The sequence below is a fragment of the Opisthocomus hoazin genome, chromosome 7 (genome assembly GCF_030867145.1).
Source record: "Opisthocomus hoazin isolate bOpiHoa1 chromosome 7, bOpiHoa1.hap1, whole genome shotgun sequence".
NCBI classification, from domain to species: domain Eukaryota; kingdom Metazoa; phylum Chordata; class Aves; order Opisthocomiformes; family Opisthocomidae; genus Opisthocomus; species Opisthocomus hoazin.
In genome coordinates this window covers 72,388,280-72,406,891 of record NC_134420.1, presented here as the reverse complement: position 1 = coordinate 72,406,891, position 18,612 = coordinate 72,388,280, and the positions used below count along the sequence as shown (strand labels likewise).

General features: G+C 45.1%; 1 protein-coding gene across 1 annotated transcript in view; it reads right to left on the bottom strand.

Moving 5' to 3' along the window:
• Positions 1 to 18,612, bottom strand: part of SOS2 (SOS Ras/Rho guanine nucleotide exchange factor 2) — a 58,512-nt gene that overhangs the window by 20,607 nt on the left and 19,293 nt on the right. The window contains exons 5-10 of the mRNA XM_075427252.1: positions 17,824 to 18,027; positions 15,949 to 16,092; positions 11,343 to 11,453; positions 8,640 to 8,738; positions 2,020 to 2,147; positions 573 to 1,228 (exon numbers count right to left, since the gene is read on the bottom strand). Of these exons, the coding sequence (XP_075283367.1) occupies positions 573 to 1,228; positions 2,020 to 2,147; positions 8,640 to 8,738; positions 11,343 to 11,453; positions 15,949 to 16,092; positions 17,824 to 18,027 (1,342 nt within the window). The remainder of the gene's footprint in view (positions 1 to 572; positions 1,229 to 2,019; positions 2,148 to 8,639; positions 8,739 to 11,342; positions 11,454 to 15,948; positions 16,093 to 17,823; positions 18,028 to 18,612) is intronic.

Genomic DNA, 18,612 nt, shown 5'->3' with positions numbered 1-18,612 from the left:
CCTCACGCCAGCTTCACTGCGTCCCCTTCAAGCGCACGCTTTCCACCCCAAGTTAAGATTGAACATTTTCATCAACGTCAGCACATCACGCAGCTCCTTCAAGGTTTCACTTCTGTGGCTTTAAGACAGTATTTCACAGGAAAGTCTGAAAAATGCCGATTGTAGTTCGCATCCTTTTCTACCGAGGGACTTCACCAAGCGGCAGGTCGAAGTGCAATAAATACACCCTCCAACCTTTTCCTTCCTCCACGGTCACACAGCCCGTAACAGCATCACTGCTTTGGCCATGACGGCCTTGGGACACACATCAGGCTCCTATTAGACCACTGATACTTTTAATTTTTTTTGAGGGGGGTGGGGTGAGGGGCTTGCGTACCCCACCTTTTCTTAAAGCTTTGCCAGAAAAGCCAGTTGATTTAATAACAGATACTGTTTTGGTTTTTTTCCTGCAAACCTTGCTTTACATTCAACTATATGCAGGAAAAAAAACCAAACAGAAGATAAACGGATTCATTTCACCACCCACAAAGCATGACCTTAAACTACAGATACATAACAAATGTACAGGATACCTGCATACATATGGTAGGTCAACCTCTCGATGAGTTTCACAACCGTTCCTCCTTTGATGATGGGAATGCCGTTCCGGCTTTGCAAGTTGTCCTCAAAAACGATGTTCTCCTCCGAGTCTTCCACCACGAAGCGATAGGCGCTCGGGCTGGGCAGCCTCAGGGGCTGCTCGTTTTCTTCCTGCAGCAACACCGAATCGAGCATCCTATCCAGAGTGCTGCGATACTGGAGGGAAATCAGCGCGGCCATCCAGTTACTCTTCTCTTCAGCAGACTTGGCGGCAAACAGGATACTGTTTTCGTCTTTAGACACCAGTTCAAACGCGTGTTTGTATTCAGGTGTGTCATCTTTATCAATAATCTGTATTTTCCTCATGAGAATTTTTTCCTTCAGTCTGTACTCCGCATTGCTGTACCCGGGCAGCCGTGACTGGCCGTGGTTCGTTTTGCAGCTGATCATTAAACCGTCAAAGAGAAAGATGTGGCGTTCATGTTTGGCTCCTATTTTCGTCAAGCCACCTTCCATGATGAATTCATTACAGCATTGCCCGATATCTTTGCCTTCCCAGCCATCAATATTTTTCTGGATTTCATTCATTTTCTTGATGGCCAAGTGCTTGCTTCTTATTTGCCGGTTATAGAAGCGACAGACTGGCTCCCTTGAAGGAATAAGAGAAAAAGTCACGATGGGCACATTCCGCATTCACCATCCCAAGAGACCGAAAAAAAAAATCAACTAAAAGAACATCTCCCCTACGAGGAGAGGCTGAGGGAGCTGGGCTTGTTCAGCCTGAAGAAGAGAAGGCTGCGAGGGGACCTTATAAATGCTTACAAATATCTGCAGGGTGGGTGTCAGGAGGATGGGGCCAGACTCTTTCCAGTGGTGCCCAGCGACAGGACAAGGGGCAACGGGCACAAACTGAAGCAGAGGAAGCTCCAGCTGAAGATGAGGAAGAACTTCTTCCCTCTGAAGGTGACGGAGCCCTGGCCCAGGCTGCCCAGGGAGGCTGTGGAGTCTCCTTCTCTGGAGATATTCCAGCCCCGCCTGGACGCGGTGCTGTGCAGCCTGCTCTGGGTGACCCTGCTTGGGCAGGGGGTTGGGCTGGGTGACCCACAGAGGGCCCTTCCAACCCCTACTATTCTGTGATTCTGTGATTCTGTTTATATCACTATTTCTTTGCCCTAAATATGCCCCAACTAAGTGCACTGTTCCAAATAAACCACATGCACTGCTTTGGCTAGGGAAAGAGTAAAATATTGACATTGTTCATGGAAGTGGACCGTGAAGATTTTGGGCTGCTACTCAGTTTACAACGAAAACTGGCATAAAGCCGTGCCTTGAAAAGGAAACACACACATTATCTAACAAGAAATATTACAACTCCTTCCACATCATTTATCTGCTTCTCTGCCAGCTCTGGGAAACGAGGGGGGCTCTGCGGACGATTACCCAGGCCGGCGTCTCGGGGAGTGCTTGCTGTAAATGCGCTCCATGCTGCACTGCAGGTTCAGAAGGGCGGTAATGGCTTGCTTTAAGCACTCCCGGTCCTCTTCGTCTTCGCTGCATTCCTGCAACTGCTGTGACATAAAAAACATTTTTCTTTCAGATTTGTCTGATTTATAGATGGGTAGGAAGACTGATGAACGTTCTTAGGCAGCGTTACCTACAGTACTCGGTGAATCAGCGCCTTCAAGTCAATCTGGGAGTTGCTACTAGGAGCACACTCCAAACCAGCTGTGCACGTGAGTAAAACCCATTTGTCAGATATTCAGGAAAAGCCAGCAGCTACGCAGCAGGAGAGCGCAGGAGGGAGTTCAGAAAGATAACCCTTTACCCTTTTACCGAGAGCCACTGCTAATTGTCAGACACTGTTTTTCCCGTTATCATTTCAACAACGTCCTGTTTCACAACTGATTTTATTAAACAGTTTGGAGGCTTGAAATAGCTGAGAATCAAATGCTGTTTTACGTAACTACGTGTAACATTCCTTCAATGAGTCAATCTCAACATTCCAGTGCAAATTTAAAAGCCAGAGTGACCACGATTCGCTTTGCTTCTTACCATTCTAAATTCTGCCACCTTCAGCAAACTCATCTATTTGAACAAGAAATGTCAGTTCTGCACGGTGTAAACTAACATACTAAAAAAAAAATAGTCTGACATTCAAGATTTGCTACTAACAGCAAAATCTAAAGACAGTGAGAATCCATGTGTTTCTTTACAAAGACTAGATCCAACTCCACCACTAAGCGGAAACTTCTTGAATTAGGAAATTCAACAGGCTTTCGTATCCTCTCCATCCACTTGACAGCAACCTGCTTTGACCAAAGCCTACTCACAGAGTTCCTCTTTTTTGTTCTTTAAAGCCATCACTCCTAAAATATTACCCATATAAATAAGAGAGATTTTACTTCCTAACCCCTTTCATGTTCAAAATCATATGATGTTTTTTAAAGAAAATTCAAGAAAACGGACAATATGCCACGCAGTTTTGGATAAACTCTATTTTACTTCTTAAGAGAAATCTTACTTACAATCACTCAGCATGGCAGAAGCCTTCTTTTCCTTTCCCCACTACGTTCCCTCAGCAAGGATATGTAGCTTCCTCTAAAAGTAATTGAGAGAACAGGATTTGACCAGACTGGTCCACTCTCTTCATGTAATTTAAACTACTAAAATTTTTATTTTTCACATGCCCAAACAACCTCCATCTGGCATATTAGAGAAATGAAAGTTTCATGGCCAAACGTTCCTGGGAAGTTTACGAGCTGAGGAACAGTACAGGGAAGGGAAAAATCAGATGTCTACCTCTGTGGAATTCCTTCTTGTCCTTACTATCAGCCACAGAAATGCAAAGAACATAAAAACGGTGTGAAAAGACGACAAATGCAAAATCCTGAAGGTGGGAAAAGCTACCGAGTCTGGTAAAATACTCTCCTCACATGTCCGGAGCAGAAATTCTTGCATACCCTTTCCAAAGGGAGCTACTGTTGGCAGTTAGCAGACACGCTGGCATGTTTTGCCTGTTTTGTATTAAAGAAGGAAAAAAAAAACCATATATATGCACACACAGTTGGAAGTAATCGAATCCATTTCTACACCTTAACGCGGAGATGCCTGAAGATGCGGGAGATTACGCGCAGCACATCCCATTCTCTGCAGTCACTGGACTAACATCTGCTTTTCCAAACGCCAGTTCTTCACAAGCATCTTTCCGATTAAACGGCAGATGCTTGCTAGACGGAGAAAACATGTAAATCTTTAGAAAAGGGAAAAGAGGGGCCTGCTTATGCCACACCCATTTAAAAACCAGCGATGATAAACACTGACTGGGGTTTCTCTGTCAGTCAATGGCTGCCGATGATTAGCTAACAGTGGAAAAGATGAAAAGGCAGAATTTCATGGCTTGGGTTGCTTGATAACAACGTAGCGAGTCACATGCAAGAATTATGGATCATCATCTGCCTGCAAGTCACGTGAGAAGGAAGGACACACTCTAAGGAGAGCCTTCTTGGACTTGAACGTGGACTTGCGCAGACCTCTGTGCACTGTTGGGATTTTAATGCCGTACCTAACTGGCACCTAGCTCAGGATTCACATGGATTATATGGCCCTTGGGTTCTTCGCACTGCACTCAATGAAGAATATTTCCTGCAACACTGGTGTCAACAGACAGACTTATGAAAACCTACCTGGAGCTCGAAATTCCAGCGAAACACCAAGCTCTCCTCTACACTGCCAGCATTAAGGTGTTCACGCTTGGAAGTGTCAAGCACAGTGTTTTAAACCTGAACACTCTGACAATCAAAGGTGTCACAATCGTGGTATATTTGGGCTCCCTGTTTGCAAGCTCCAGCAACTTTTGATCCCTAGCATGATCTTTTCCTATGAGACAGTTTTATTTCTTTCATGTGACTTCCTTCAACCTTTGCTACCATCAGTCATTCCGTAACACCCTGCCACAGGTTCATTTTCTGTCCATACCTGAACAAGCCATCAATGCTAAGGTGCCGTCGGGGCCCGTCCCCTGACTCCCGGTGACCTCCACACGGCTGCTAACAAGAAGCAGACAAACCAAACCAACCCGACGCGGGGGTCCCGCACACGCCACCCAACCCTCGTGTCTGGAGATATTCCAGACCCGCCTGGACAAGGTCCTGTGCAGCCTGCTGTAGGTGACCCTGCTTCAGCAGGAGGGTTGGACTAGATGACCCACAGAGGTCCCTTCCAACCCCTACTATTCTGTGATTCTGTGATTCTGTCTCTGGGTGCAGAGCCTGCCACAGAGGCTGCAGGGACAGCCTGTTGCACCAAGGAGAGAAGCTCTGCAGCCCGAAATTATCGTTGAGCTGTTCACACTTCAATTTCATTCATTTTAGTTGTGCTGTTTTGCAGAAGAGCCAACATGGAGGCCGGCGCTTCTGTCAATCCTTCGTTGTTTTATTTACCTCCCAATTCAGGAGGGTTCTGTGGTAACTTTCTTTAGGAGCAACAGTCTCAGTCTTAGCTTCTCTCCCCACCGAAGCCAAGCAAATATTTTGAGTATTCTGTTGCTTTTTGTTAGGTCTTTTTCAAGCAAGTTTCCTAGAGACAAATACTACAGTAACAGGGAAGCAGTACCAACAGTCTGTAACATATTGATATTGTTGCATAAATACTTTCTCTATCCCTAAAAACACTGCACTGCTACAAATTTAGGATGTTTTCAAAGTACAACATAAAATTCAAGTTTTAAACTTGCAACTGAAGTGATCACCACAATAGATTCCGTATTTATCACTATTCACTAGAGCGGTATTTAAGATCTCTACGCTCACAAGGTTAGAAAGACTCAAGACAGCCAAGTGTCGGCCTCTGCAGCTGAATTCCAATTCTATTCTGAAATCTTGTATATTGCGAATAAAAGTCATATTTCATCACCTTCACTACTAAAAATCCCTAACTAAAACCAGGTATCATGTCAGATCATACTTCGCGCAGCACCCTGCTGTGTTGTCCAAGTTACAAAACAAACGAAAGAAAGAACCGAACGTTTCTGCACTGCCTGCCAGACCTCAGCCTTCAAAGACAGGAGGCCATGCTAAGAACGTGCACGGATAACCTGACCCAGCGATATTAACTGGAGTTACCAGCAGACTCCGAGCCCCAAGAGACAGAGCGCTCTCGCAGCGTTACAGATTTAAGACAGGCTGTCAGAAACAAATTATCTCCTCTGTGCCATGGTTCGAAACAGAAATAGTAACCACCCTTTCCTGGCGCTGCAGAAAAAAACGACCAAGTTTGCATGCAAAGCATTTAATCTTAAATTTGAAAAATACACCAAACTCTGCTCACTAAGGCATACACGTTAATGTTTCCCCCAAAAGCAGACCAACGCTTGTAAAATCAGTTCAATGTTTATCTTCTCCCAAAGCTGCGGCGTAGGATTTCATTAATTTCACACCGCTGCACTCCACTTCCCAGCTTTAAGACACAACGGGTCCTTAATTAGCCTGACTTTCAGCATCACACAGGTCACTAAGCCAATTCCATCTTTTAAATGCGAAAGAAGAACGTTTTAAGAAGTTCCAGCTGACCCTTAGGGAAAGGGAAGTCACATTATTTTGCAAGTGAGACGTCATCTACGATGCTATCGGTGCCCGCTTCGGAGCCAGGCTGGCAGAACCCTGCCGTGCTTCTGCTGCCAGCCTTCGTTCTGGGGTCAGCTTGTTTGCTTTTGGAAGATGTCCTTACAGAAACACAAGCTTTCTGCAGGCAGATATTAAAATTATGGCAATGTCAAGTTTCTGTTCCCAACAGAGACAGTGCAGTAATCTAGAGAAAAGCTCACCGACCGCTCGCGTTATTTTGGGTTCTTTGGTTTTGGGGTTTTTTTTAAGCTTTGTTAACTGTTTTCTAAACTAACTACCAATAGAAATGCATAAAGATTTTAAATTTATTGAGGCCACTTGGATTTAAACCTTTCTACGAACTACTGGTAATCCATACACGGGAGATGTGCGCTTCATGGGTGTCATGAATGAGCGGTTACTTTGCTTAAATGATCACTCAAAGAGTTTGCAAGAAAAGATTTTACTGAAAATTTAGAAAATGTGATTTTACAGAGTTCGTTGGCAAGGCTCACTCTATTACTTATTAAATGAATGGAACACAAAAATCAAAGGGGGTTTTGAGCACACAATGATTTGCACAGTGGAAGCAAAGTGTAAGGGGAGGGAGACCCTCCCGTCGAGCCCCCAGGTTCGGCCTGGAGCCCCTCTGCTTTCTGAACTCCTTCTCGGAGCAGAGCCTGGGTGCGGCTGGATCCAGACCGGCCTCAGACCACAGCGGTTCATGCCTAAGGAATATGCTTCATGCCTAAGGAATATGCTTCATGCCTAAGGAATATGCTTCGCGGCAGCTCAGGGTGTGTTCACAGTTTAACAACAGAAAGAGAATCACAGGAATGTAGCAACTATCAATCACTGCTTAACTTAGCATTTACAAAGGGATTAGAAAGAATTTACTATTGCAATCACAGCCATAGGATATTACATTTAAGTGACCTAACCACTCATTTGCGACAATGGGTCAAAATAAATCAACCTTATTTTTACTTATCTGAATCAGGATATGCAAAAAATCACAGCAAGCAATGAAAACAAGACTGAACTTGAAAAAAAAAAAAAAATAAATACGTGCCAGATATTAACTACAGCCCTTGTCTTCAACCTATTTCTATTTTTTAGCTGGAGATTCTTTTGAGAAAATTTTATATTGTATTATACATAAGTTCTGTGTTGCAAAGTTTCCCCTTCTTGCTTCAACCATCGACCACCTGCACAACACTGCTGGTGTCACTTTTCACACTGAGCATTTAAAAGTGTCATTTCTGTTGCTGTTTCAAAATGTCAGCTATAGCCACAGGATATTTCACCTATTTAAGTATATCCCAGTTAGTTAATAATTCACTTACCCTTACAAGCATTATAAACTCTCCCAACACAATGGGGCAAACAGAAACTTTTTTTTACATTATCTTCAGCTACTCAAAAAAATCTCTGATTAAGTATTTTTCAAGATACTGCATTTTCTACAGCAACACTACTTTTTCTTATTCAAGAATGATGATTATAGATCTCAGATGTTAAATTTCTGCTGACTGCTGGCTTCTCTTCTCATAACTCACAGCAAAAACATTTGCTTGTAAGCAAAAAGATACACGCTTAGTTACTTTTTGGCTTTTAGCTGTTCTACCCCAGGGAAATATCCACTGATGTGAACCACCTTGCTAGTGTACACCAGAATAAAATATGTGCAAGTGATCTGTGGTCAGACAAATAGAGGCTGTTCTAAAATAAGTAATGCCTCCATAGGCAGAATTGCTTATAAATACAGACTAGATGCCAACCTAAACAACTTGTCTGGTAAGACCCCTGAAATATGTCCTACAGGGATAACTTTTTATCATCCGAATCAGAATTCCATAAAGCCTGACATTTCATCAATGTCATTTCTTACAAGATAGAAAATAAGAAAATAACAATACTTATTTTCAGTCCTCCTCAATGTGGAAGCGTGGTATGCTATGAAAAATGGTTATTTTTTGCTGCATTTCTCTTAGGACAAATGGTTGAACATTCAGAATGGATTATTCTGACTCTGCTGAAAGGAAGCGCCTCCCCAGCGCCCAAAATCAGATCAGCTGAACTGCAAGTGGAGTCTGACTTGAGATGGAGAATACTGATCTGAATTATGCTTAGCTTTTTCTGAACGGACAAAAAATTCAGAACTCAAGGAATGAAGAAATCAGATTTGCGCATTAAATTTTAACTGTGTTAGAACTCCAGTTCAATAAAGGTTTAATAAAAAATAGTTACTTGAAATGTTCGTATCAGAGCAACAGATGCTTTGATTTTTTTTTAACGTGATTTTACTTATCAGACATATCCTAACCGGTGTCAAATTAACGTTTCCGCATCTTTCAGTTTTCAGAAGCAGTAAGTAAAACCTAATCGCCTATTTAAAAGCTCAGATTCTCCACATTAAGAAATGTTTTTAGCAGGAAACAAGAGCGTGGCTTCATTTACCTGTAGTAACTCGAAGTAGTGCAAACAGTGATAGACTGGGATAAGCATGAGCCGCGGGAGGACGTATCGGACAGCTTCCTTAAACCCTTCAGCAGTAGACTGAAACGGAAAAATAAACAGGATTATTTACACCGAAACACTCAAAACGGGACTGGACAAGGCGCTAAAGTGAGCTCTGCTCTGAGGCAGACGGTTGTGCCAGACACACCCAGGGTGTCCCTTCCAATTTACGTTACTCTACGCTTACATCTAGTAGTAAGGAAGACAGTAAAGTCTGCAAAAATGTTCTGTCTAATGAGACTCTCTGTAAGATTCCGAGACACAGAAACGCCTCGCCATGGAGCAAACGGCACGCGTGAACACCCTCTGTCCAGGCACAGCTTCGGGTGGATTCTGCTGCACGCTCAGCAGCGAACTCTCAGCCCTGACAACGCCCCTAAGCCCCGCCACAAACGCTGGCACGCTCTGCTGCCATAAAATCTACCTCCCGTTGGACGCTCCATGCTTCTGCCAGAAGCAGCAAGTCACGTGTAAGAAGGTGGAGGACCAAGTCACCCACGAGTCAGTTTATGAGCACCCTTTCACTCACGCAGAGGTGCTCTCGTCGCAATGCCGAGCACCTTTGTACTTCGGCACTGTCTGCAGAGCTCAATTAACAGCGTTAGTTCAAGGTGACAACACCTAAAAATCAGACGCTGCCTATGGCTAAGCTGCACGCCTTATTCCCCAGCCAAGAGCCACATCCCAGAACGCAGAAAATGCTTGAATATATTTTGAAAAAAGCTCATGCCTATTTCCAGAATAACACGTTTTACCCTGGGCCACAGTCTGCTGCAGAATTTAATGAAAACACTGGAATGTTAAAGACCAGCCAGGACTCCCATACAATCTAATAAGCTCGTCACCAACTTCCCTCTAACGTCCTCTCCTCCCAATTATGTACCCTGTGCTTCAATTTACATCCACATGTATACCACAGAAATACAGTGGTCTCATCAAGTACCAAAGAAATTAATATTAGTACCTTCTCTCCTTCAGAAACAGAGAGTCACAGATTGATGACTTGGTCTGAGTCACAAGTCTTCTCCCATTCCCAGCAGTTAACCAACAGTCATTCAGGTTGTAAGATGAGCAGCGGTTTTCCAAAACACAGTGAACTCCCTGCCATCTTCCCTGTCAAGGTAACTGCTGAGCTGAAACCGAATTACCCAGTCTCCTTTTTGGAAATGACCTCTCCCCCCCTGCTTACGACTTCTGGCTGCAGCTCTCCGCAGTTGCCAGAGACAGCTCACAGACGTCCGTAGCCCAGAGCTTGGACCTCCGCCTTCACTCCCCAGCTTGGAGAAGAAGTGTGAAGGAACATCCCTAGGGAAGCCCAAACCTTTCTATGGTGAGGAGTGAGGTGGGCGGCCAGACTCACTGCCAAATGACTCGATTGCCAATTTAACCTGGAACAGGGCTTCGGGCTTTAAATTTGCAGGTCGAGGCCCTTACTCCGTTCACCAGGTAGCATTTAAGCACGAGCTGACCCAGCTTACCACGTGCTTGGAGCCGAAGAGGCAACGCTCACCCTGAAGGAACGGCTCAGCGGAACCTCAGCGTTCTGAGGGCCCCAGCGAACCGCACAAACTGGGCACTGCTGTAACGGGTTTAGCTGGGTCGTGGTCTCACCCCAGCCGGCACCCAGGACCACGCCGCCGCCCACTCACTTCTCCCCCCTCCCAGCGGGATGGGGAGGATGAAAATAAAGTAAAACTCGGGGGCTGAGGTAAAGACAGTTTAATAGGAAAGTAGAGATGATGATGATAATAAATAATATAAAACAGGTGATGCACAATGCAATTGCTCGCCACTCGATGACCGATACCCAGCCGGTCCTCGAGCAGCAACCGCTGCCCCTTGGCCACCCCCAAGCTATGCACCGAGCGTGACGCCATACGGTATGGAACATCCCTGTGGCCAGTTTGGGTCAGCTGTCCTGGCTGTGTCCCCTCCCAGCTCCCCACGCACCGGGCAGGCCAGGCCAGCGTGAGAAGCTGCAAAGTCCTTGACTGCCCAGCAACAACTAAAAACATCAGTGTGTTATCAACACAGCAGCACATCAGCTACCAGAAAGAAAATTAACTCCATCCCAGCCGAAGCCAGGACAAGCTGGGAGCACCACTGACCAAACACACGCTCAGCAGCTTCCCTCAGTGCATTTCTGAACACAAGCGCAGTCTTCTGAACAGCAGTCTTGAACAGATCTGCCACGTCGGTGGAAGGAAGTAATAAAAAATAAAAAAAAAAAGCACCAATGATGTTGCTGGACGGTCCTATTAAAGAAATGATTCAAGCAACACTGCCAGTCCCAGCCTCAACGCCAAGCAAGGGGGCCTGGGATATGGATGGAAGAAAAGGAAAATATTGTGCCTGGGTGCCTGTGTTCGGCATTCAAAAGCAAAACAGGACTAGAAGTGGCAGGTACGAGAAGTCACCCTCTATTCCCAAGCAAGAGAGTCTGACATGAGGCCAAAAACAACTACAAAAGACAGAGCTATGCCCAGTTTTCACAGCAAGAGGCAGAGTCCAAACGTCTTCCACTGAAGCAAGGTCAGAACCTAGAGGTTTACTTCCTCAGCAGGAACTACAGAATTACTGACAAAATTCAAGCCTTTGAAATAGGAGAACTAAAACAACTCAGTAGTTCTCATTTGCACTCACCTGAAAGTGGAGAGCGACAGCAGGTTTTGCCATTAAGTTATTGAAATGCTCATGAAATTGTGGAGAGAGAATATCCTGCGACAAGGTTTCATACGGATCAAAGGCTTGCTCCTAAATGAAAAGACAAAATTACACGCGTACATGAAGGATGCAAGATATCTCTGTTCCAGCTGGCACAATTAATTCCTCCAATAAGCTGACACACAAGTGGAACTTTTCAAGTAGAGATCGATTTTGCAAAACAAATATTCAGTAAACCACAAATCTTTTTCACTTCCAAATTTTACACGCAACATGTTCTCGGCTTTCCTCAATCTCGCCGTAACGTCTCACCAACACAAACTTTGTTTTGCTGAAGCGGTGGGAACCGAGAGCAGTTCCTGCTTCCAGCCCACCCACACTTCACACAGAAGGGCAATTTACCTCCTCTCTGTCAGTAACGAATGACACTTCGGAAAGAAGCGCAGGTAGAGATGAACGGTGGAGACTGTCACAAGGAGGCATTGTTGTACCACCACCATTTCAGCGTACAGCTCCCAGGAGCGGCCAGTCCTAAGTGCTGGGCTTCTCCACGCTTCTCTGGCCACGGTGGAAAACTGGGAAAGCACCACATTCTGGGACAGTGCAGCTGGTGTGGGAGAGTCTCTGGGGAAAGTCCTCCAGACACCAAGGGTTTCAGGTGCTGGAGTCCTGCGTCCAGCTCTGGAGCCCCCAGCATAGGAAGGACATGGATGTGTTGGAGCAGGGCCAGAGGAGGCCATGGAGATGATCCAAGAGCTGGAGCACCTCTGCTACGAGGACAGGCTGAGGGAGTTGGGGCTGTTCAGCCTGGAGAAGAGAAGGCTCCGGGGTGACCTTAGAGCAGCTGCCAGTGCGTGAAGGGGCTGACAGGAAGGATGGAGAGGGGCTTTTCACAAGGGTGTGCAGTGACAGGACAAGGGGGATCGGCTCTAAACTCAAAGAGGGCAGATTTAGATGAGATATTCTGAAGAAATTCTTCCCCATGAGGGTGGTAAAACCCTGGCCCAGGTTGCCCAGAGAAGCTGTGGCTGCGCCCTCCCTGGCAGTGCTCAAGGCCAGGTTGGATGGAGCTCTGAGCACCCTGGGCTGGTGGAAGATGGCCCTGCTCACGGTAGGGGGGTTGGAACCAGATGAGCTTCAAGGTCCCTTCCAACCCAAACCATTCTAAGATTCTACGATTCTAAAAATGATGACTCTGGATGGGGTATCTGGCTGTGATTCTGTAATACCAGCTACAGCAGGACAGGATGAAAACCTGACTGGACATGAATCTCTGCAGGAATAATTTACGACTGCTCACGGATCACCCGCTCTGTAGCCTGTCCAGCTGCTCCCGAGTCTCTGCAGACTCACTGGGCTGAATCACCCCTGAATCACAGGGTTATCCGGTGCCGATGGCACCGTGCCCAGAGCACACACATACCTCTCTCCACCTTAGAGTGCTTGTCAGAATACGGGCTGGGTAACTGGGGAGGACCAACCACCACAAAGCCTCATTAGAACATTCAGGTAGAGCCTCAAGCCCTCCATTTGCAGAGGGTCCAGGGGATTGCCTACCCTACTCACAGGGCAGCTGCAATTAAACTCTTTGTGGGGAGGAGGGGCACAGAACGCACTCTTTTTCCACATCCGAACTGTAATCATCACTCTCAAGGTCTAATCACCGCTGTCCATTCGCATTAGACTGTATCAGGGAGGGAGGATGAGGGGGGGGAAGGCTGGCACTCCAGCAGCAGCAGCTGAAGAGGAATGATTAGACACTCTCTCACTGAACAGGCTGGTGTTCCTAAGCAGGATCTGAATCCAGTTTACAGCCTGATGGGTTTTTTGGTTTACTCCACGCCTGCCCACCACCCGCAAGCATACAATATGAGGGTCTTCTTTTACACCGTCCATTTTGAACACAAGGCTGAAACAAACTGCATTAGCTATCTCCCCCCAGAGGCTAATAAAAAAAAAAAAAGAGGGGGTGGGTTACACTTGCAATGTTGCAAAAGTTACTGAAATAGGGAGACGTTAACTTGATGCCTGTGTAAGTTATCTGAATGCAGCACACAGTTCTGGATTGGCGCTGGCACCTTTCAGCCCCTTTTTGCTGCAGTGCACTGGTTTCCACCTTTTTTGCTTTGTGGATACCTAAAACGTCTCCCACGTAAACGCAAATACCCGCGTAACAAATTTACCATCTACCGATAACAACCCTGCTTCATCAGCTGCCTTCTGAAGACCACTCCAAAGTTGGCAGAGAGACCCTCTGCCCTCGGTTCTGAGGCTCTCCCCCGCCAGCTGAACATTGCCAAAGAGATCATCTCAGCCGATCGTTAAAACACACCGTAGTAGTTACAACTGTAAAAGTTACCACCAAGTAAAATTTTTTACCAGCATGTTAACAAATCTCCATCTCCCACTCACATGTGTCAGGCACCAAGTTTTTCCATCTCCTCCACACCAGGAAAAAATATTTTATTTTCCCCATGCTTCCTTAATCTTGAAAACACGACAATATTTATGTCTAAACCTTCCAAAGCACTGATGCAGAAAAACACACAAAGCAGGAAGATTCCAGCTTGCAAAGGTTGTTTGTTTTTAATTATCCTTCTAAATAAGTTGAAGGACCTTTATAATGGAAACACTGAGTGAACAAGCCTGGCAGTAAGATAGGCAGAGCAAACAAACACTTCACTTTCAGATCTCTCTTCAACGATCCCTTTTGCAAATGCTCACAGAAAGCTGATCTCAACCCGGAGACGATCAAACGAGCAGCCTAGTTATTAAGTAGGTCTTGCTCCATGCTAACTGAACAATTACATTCGAACTTAGTACCTGCATAAAAAGGTTTGAAGAATAATCTGTTCTTCATTTCCTATTTTTCAGTTAATGAAAATCAGGTGAAATTTTTACTCCTTGAAAGGGATTTGTTTCCCTTAAAGCAGAGGATGCCCAAGAGTAGTTTTTGCAATAAACGGAGATACATACGTTTTCCAGGACAGTGCTATACTATTTCAAATTTAAAGTCTTCTTTCAATTTTAATGTAATAGCTCCTTAATTTATTAATTCATTGTTCAAATGCTTCTCCTTATCATTATGTAAGCAATTATGCTTTAACATCTTCAGCACTAAGACCTAGTCAAGTGGACTTCCCGACTGATACGTCACGAGTGGTTTATTGAAGTAATGCCAGGAAAGCTTTATCTTTATGGTATATTCATAAGTGAGTGGCACATGGACTGAGGGACCCGTATTCTTCACGCCCACAAAAATGTTACCATTCTCCAAGTGGTACTGGTGTGTTGATGCAGTCCTCAGATTTTAAAAACTGAACATACGTAAAAGTGAAATGGAAGTTTTATTGGTTGCCATTTTCTTTCGAAACACGGTAAGATAAAAATCATAAACTTGACATTCACCATGCTGTTTATCCAAGATATTTTCTCTCTCCCAGGCTAGAACACCTCTTTTGACCTCCTCTCTGATACAGTCGATGTGGTTCACATGATTACTCTTACACTTTAGTTCAAAAAACGGGGCTCAATACCCCTCTCAGGAAAAGGCAGACTCCATTTAAACACGGCCAAAGACAGCAAAAACTCCACACCTACCTTGGTAACTTGTTCCAAGAGTTCGCTCCCCTGGCAGTTAAAAAGGTGTGGTGTCTTTCTAAGCTGAACTGTCCCGCTGCCTTTCAGATAGGGCTTTTTTGCTGTGCGCCTCTCTGCTGAATTCCAGAGTCGTTTTGTACTCTGCTTTCAGGTCGTGAAGGTACACATACACCTGTCCTATTTTGACAAAACTGAGCTCTAGCTCTCTGTAAAGCACTTTCTCAAAAACTAGTTTTGTGACTCTCTTCTGCAGCCCTGCCAGCATTTCAATGCCCATTAACAAAAAACCCAACCTGACAAAGTAATTGTCAATAATGTTCCAACACGAGCCACACCAAATTCACGTGCAGTGCCTTCCCTTATTCCCACTTTTATTTTACAGGTCAGTGGGTATCAATAGCACTTTTGCTGCAATACTGGACAGTAAGCTCCAGTTCACTTGCACGTCTGTTTTGATACTTCATTCCTTCCCAAAGTCATTGCTTTGTAGAGACATTTCCCTTTCCAGATGGGTAACAACGCATTTGCCTGAATTCAGAACACAATTTGGGTTAGCTCACTGTCCACAGCAATGCAAGTCACTCATCCTGCAGATCTATGTCCAACTGCTATGATTTTTGGGTAGTCAGTGCCTACATAAATCGAAGCATCACTTTCTTTCAGTAAACCGACTTCGGATTCTTCAGATCCCAGGCAGTCACTTTTCAAATCCACATCCTTACAGGATTGCAGCAATTAATTCTCACTCCAAAATAAGATTACAGTTTTGTGCTTACCTGCTTTATATCATTGCTGTAATGGGTAGAAAACCTACTTGAGCTTACCTACTGAAGAATGGGTAGGGAGGATCTCTGTTCAGAGCTTATTAAAAGGACATTTTAAAATTGCAAATTTATCAGAGATATCAGAGTCACAAGCGAAAGTTTACTCAGAAAATAAAACAGGCAGTGACTTAAAAAAAACCAAAAACAACAAAACACCATACCTCTGCAAGATCCTCGAAGCAGCTGCCAGCCAGAGGATGAGGGCTACTTTCATCAGTCATTTCAACAGTATCCTCAATCAATCCTAAAAGCTTCACTGTCAGCTCATGAATATCTGAAATGTTGCTAAATATCACGTCGATATCCTGCAAACATAAAACTTGTCTTAGTATTGTTTCAAATAATTTATTTTGCTTATGTAAATATCGGAGCATTTTTCCGTGAAGTCTGCACCAAGAGGTAAATGGCGAGGAGCCAACAAGCAGCTAGGAAGAAAGTTAAATTACGTGGTCTCCCCAGTCTTGCGGGCCTGCCTGGGCACATCCAGCCTCGCACAACTCTCAGCCCAGCGAAAGCAAGCACCGCGTCCCTCCCAGGCCGGAGCCGCAGCGGCCCTGGTGCGGGCTGTTCAGTGCTTTGGCCAGAGACGCCCGGCCTTTTCGGCCCCAACTCACCGCTGCTGGTCTCTCCCCGCTGATTCTTCTCTCGGAACACAACAGGAAGGAGGCAATTTAAAGCAGCTCCAAGCTCAGATTCTCTAACTAAAACTAAAGCAGCTACTCAGCTACTTTAGCAGAACACTACCTGGGTACTGAGGAGGAATTGACAGCTTCCTTTTCCAAACTCGACTTTGAGATTTTTCAAATCTGCACACCGCAAACACACCCAACGAGGCAGCCCCTTCCAGTGACCTGCATTCTTCTTCTGACCCCTCTGAAACACCCTTCCTGGAAGCCTTCCCTGCCCCAACCGAACACCGCAGAGCTTGCTTGACCTCCTGCCAGTGCCAAGACCACGGCAATCCCTTCATGGGAACGAGCAATTTCAAAACTTCTCATGCCCATTCCCACATAACACAAGAACATTCCTCAGCTCCAAATACTGCTCCATTCTCCTCCCATCGTCTTTGTCTGAATTCTGTCCCCACATCTGCACAATCCTCCGACATCCTATCGGCTCCCGAGGAACCTCCACACCCAGCTGTAATGCGAATGTCTCCTGCTGCCTCTCTTTTTGAGGAAGAACTTCTTCCCTCTGAGGGTGACAGAGCACTGGAACAGGCTGCCCAGGGAGGTTGTGGAGTCTCCTGCTCTGGAGATATTCAAGACCCGCCTGGACAAGGTCCTGTGCAGCCTGCTCTGGGTGACCCTGCTTGGGCAGGGGGTTGGACTGGGTGACCCACAGAGGTCCCTTCCAACCCTGAACATGCTGGGATTCTGTGATAACCTGCTGGTATCACCCACCAACCCCAGTTCAGGTCCAGCTGGCCTGGTCCCCTTCTCCTTCCTCCCTCCCACAGGAATGCTTCGCTAAGCTCTCATTACTACTCTTCTCTTACAAGAGCTGTGCTTCCTTTTTCAGACTCCAGCATCCTGCAAACAGAATTTGCCTCACGTGCAATTTCAATCAAATATTTCAACTGTTTATCAAATAGAGATTCCCCTCACAGTCAGTCACATGCTTGAGAATCCAGAGCCACGCACGGGCTGCTCTACTTGTAGTTTCTGCAGATAGGCGTGTCCCGGGGTAGAGTTCAAATGTCAATTCAAGCATTCACAGTACGTGCAGGTAGACAACTGTTCATTTTTGTATTCAGCAGAAGTGTAACCGTTACCTGCACGAGCAAAGGACTCCAGCTACTGCTGGCATCCAACAGGGAATCGTGTTCATTAAGCTTCACTCCGAGAGCAGCACTCTTCATATCATTAGCGGCAATTCCTCTGTTTTCTTTCACATACAGTCAACACTCATTACGCACTGACATACAATTAATCACATTTAATTTCACCTCCAAAGCAGTGAATGGAATATTGATACATTATGGCTGCTAATGGAGCAACCAGCGTTACACATCAATAACCTATTAAAGGACTTACATTAGGTGTGAACAATTTTCTGTTTGACAGGAAAGCTTCCCGAAATACTTTGATTATCAGATTCAACTCCCGCAGATACTGCCTTTCTTCTGCAATTTCGTTTCTCACTAGGTCATAGTAGTTGAGTTCCCCAGAAGAAGAGGGCTCGTCTTCACAGAGAGAAACCAAACCAATGTCATCCTGATCAAACATATCCATCAGAACCTAGCAAAGAAATTTTAAAAATTACACGTAAGTCTGATTTTTACACTTGGCTCAAGCTCAGCTATTTCAGTGTGTTCAGAGAAATCCTCCGAGTTTTTAATACAATACTTTCTGTGATCACTTTCACAAGGGAGTAATATTCAAACTTTGGCAGCAGAAGGCTGCATCAGTTGCCAAAGCCATTTTCCCCTTTATAAGTTAGTACGACCTAGAAAACAAGTTACAATTCATGCAGAACCAACTCTGAAAACAAGGCATCTTGCGTAAGCCTTTGACAAAACCCTCCTGATAAAATTACACAAAAATGTTTCTCATTTTTATGAGGATGAAAACTAAAGGTCTCTTCTGTATTATAAAAAAGGAAAGTGCTGCCATGACAAAGCCACGTCAGGAAGACAGTAACACAGCTGCGAAATAAAGGACAACATCCTTTTCTGTCCTTACATTGTTTTGTAAGTACTAGTACTGTTCCAAAACTTCACAGTCTTAACTTCAAGCTAAGCTTTTCTTGTGACGGGTCTGGCACGAATAAGGAGAGAAGCTTCTGCGTTTGAATAAGACCAGTCTCTCCCTCCTACCCTGCTT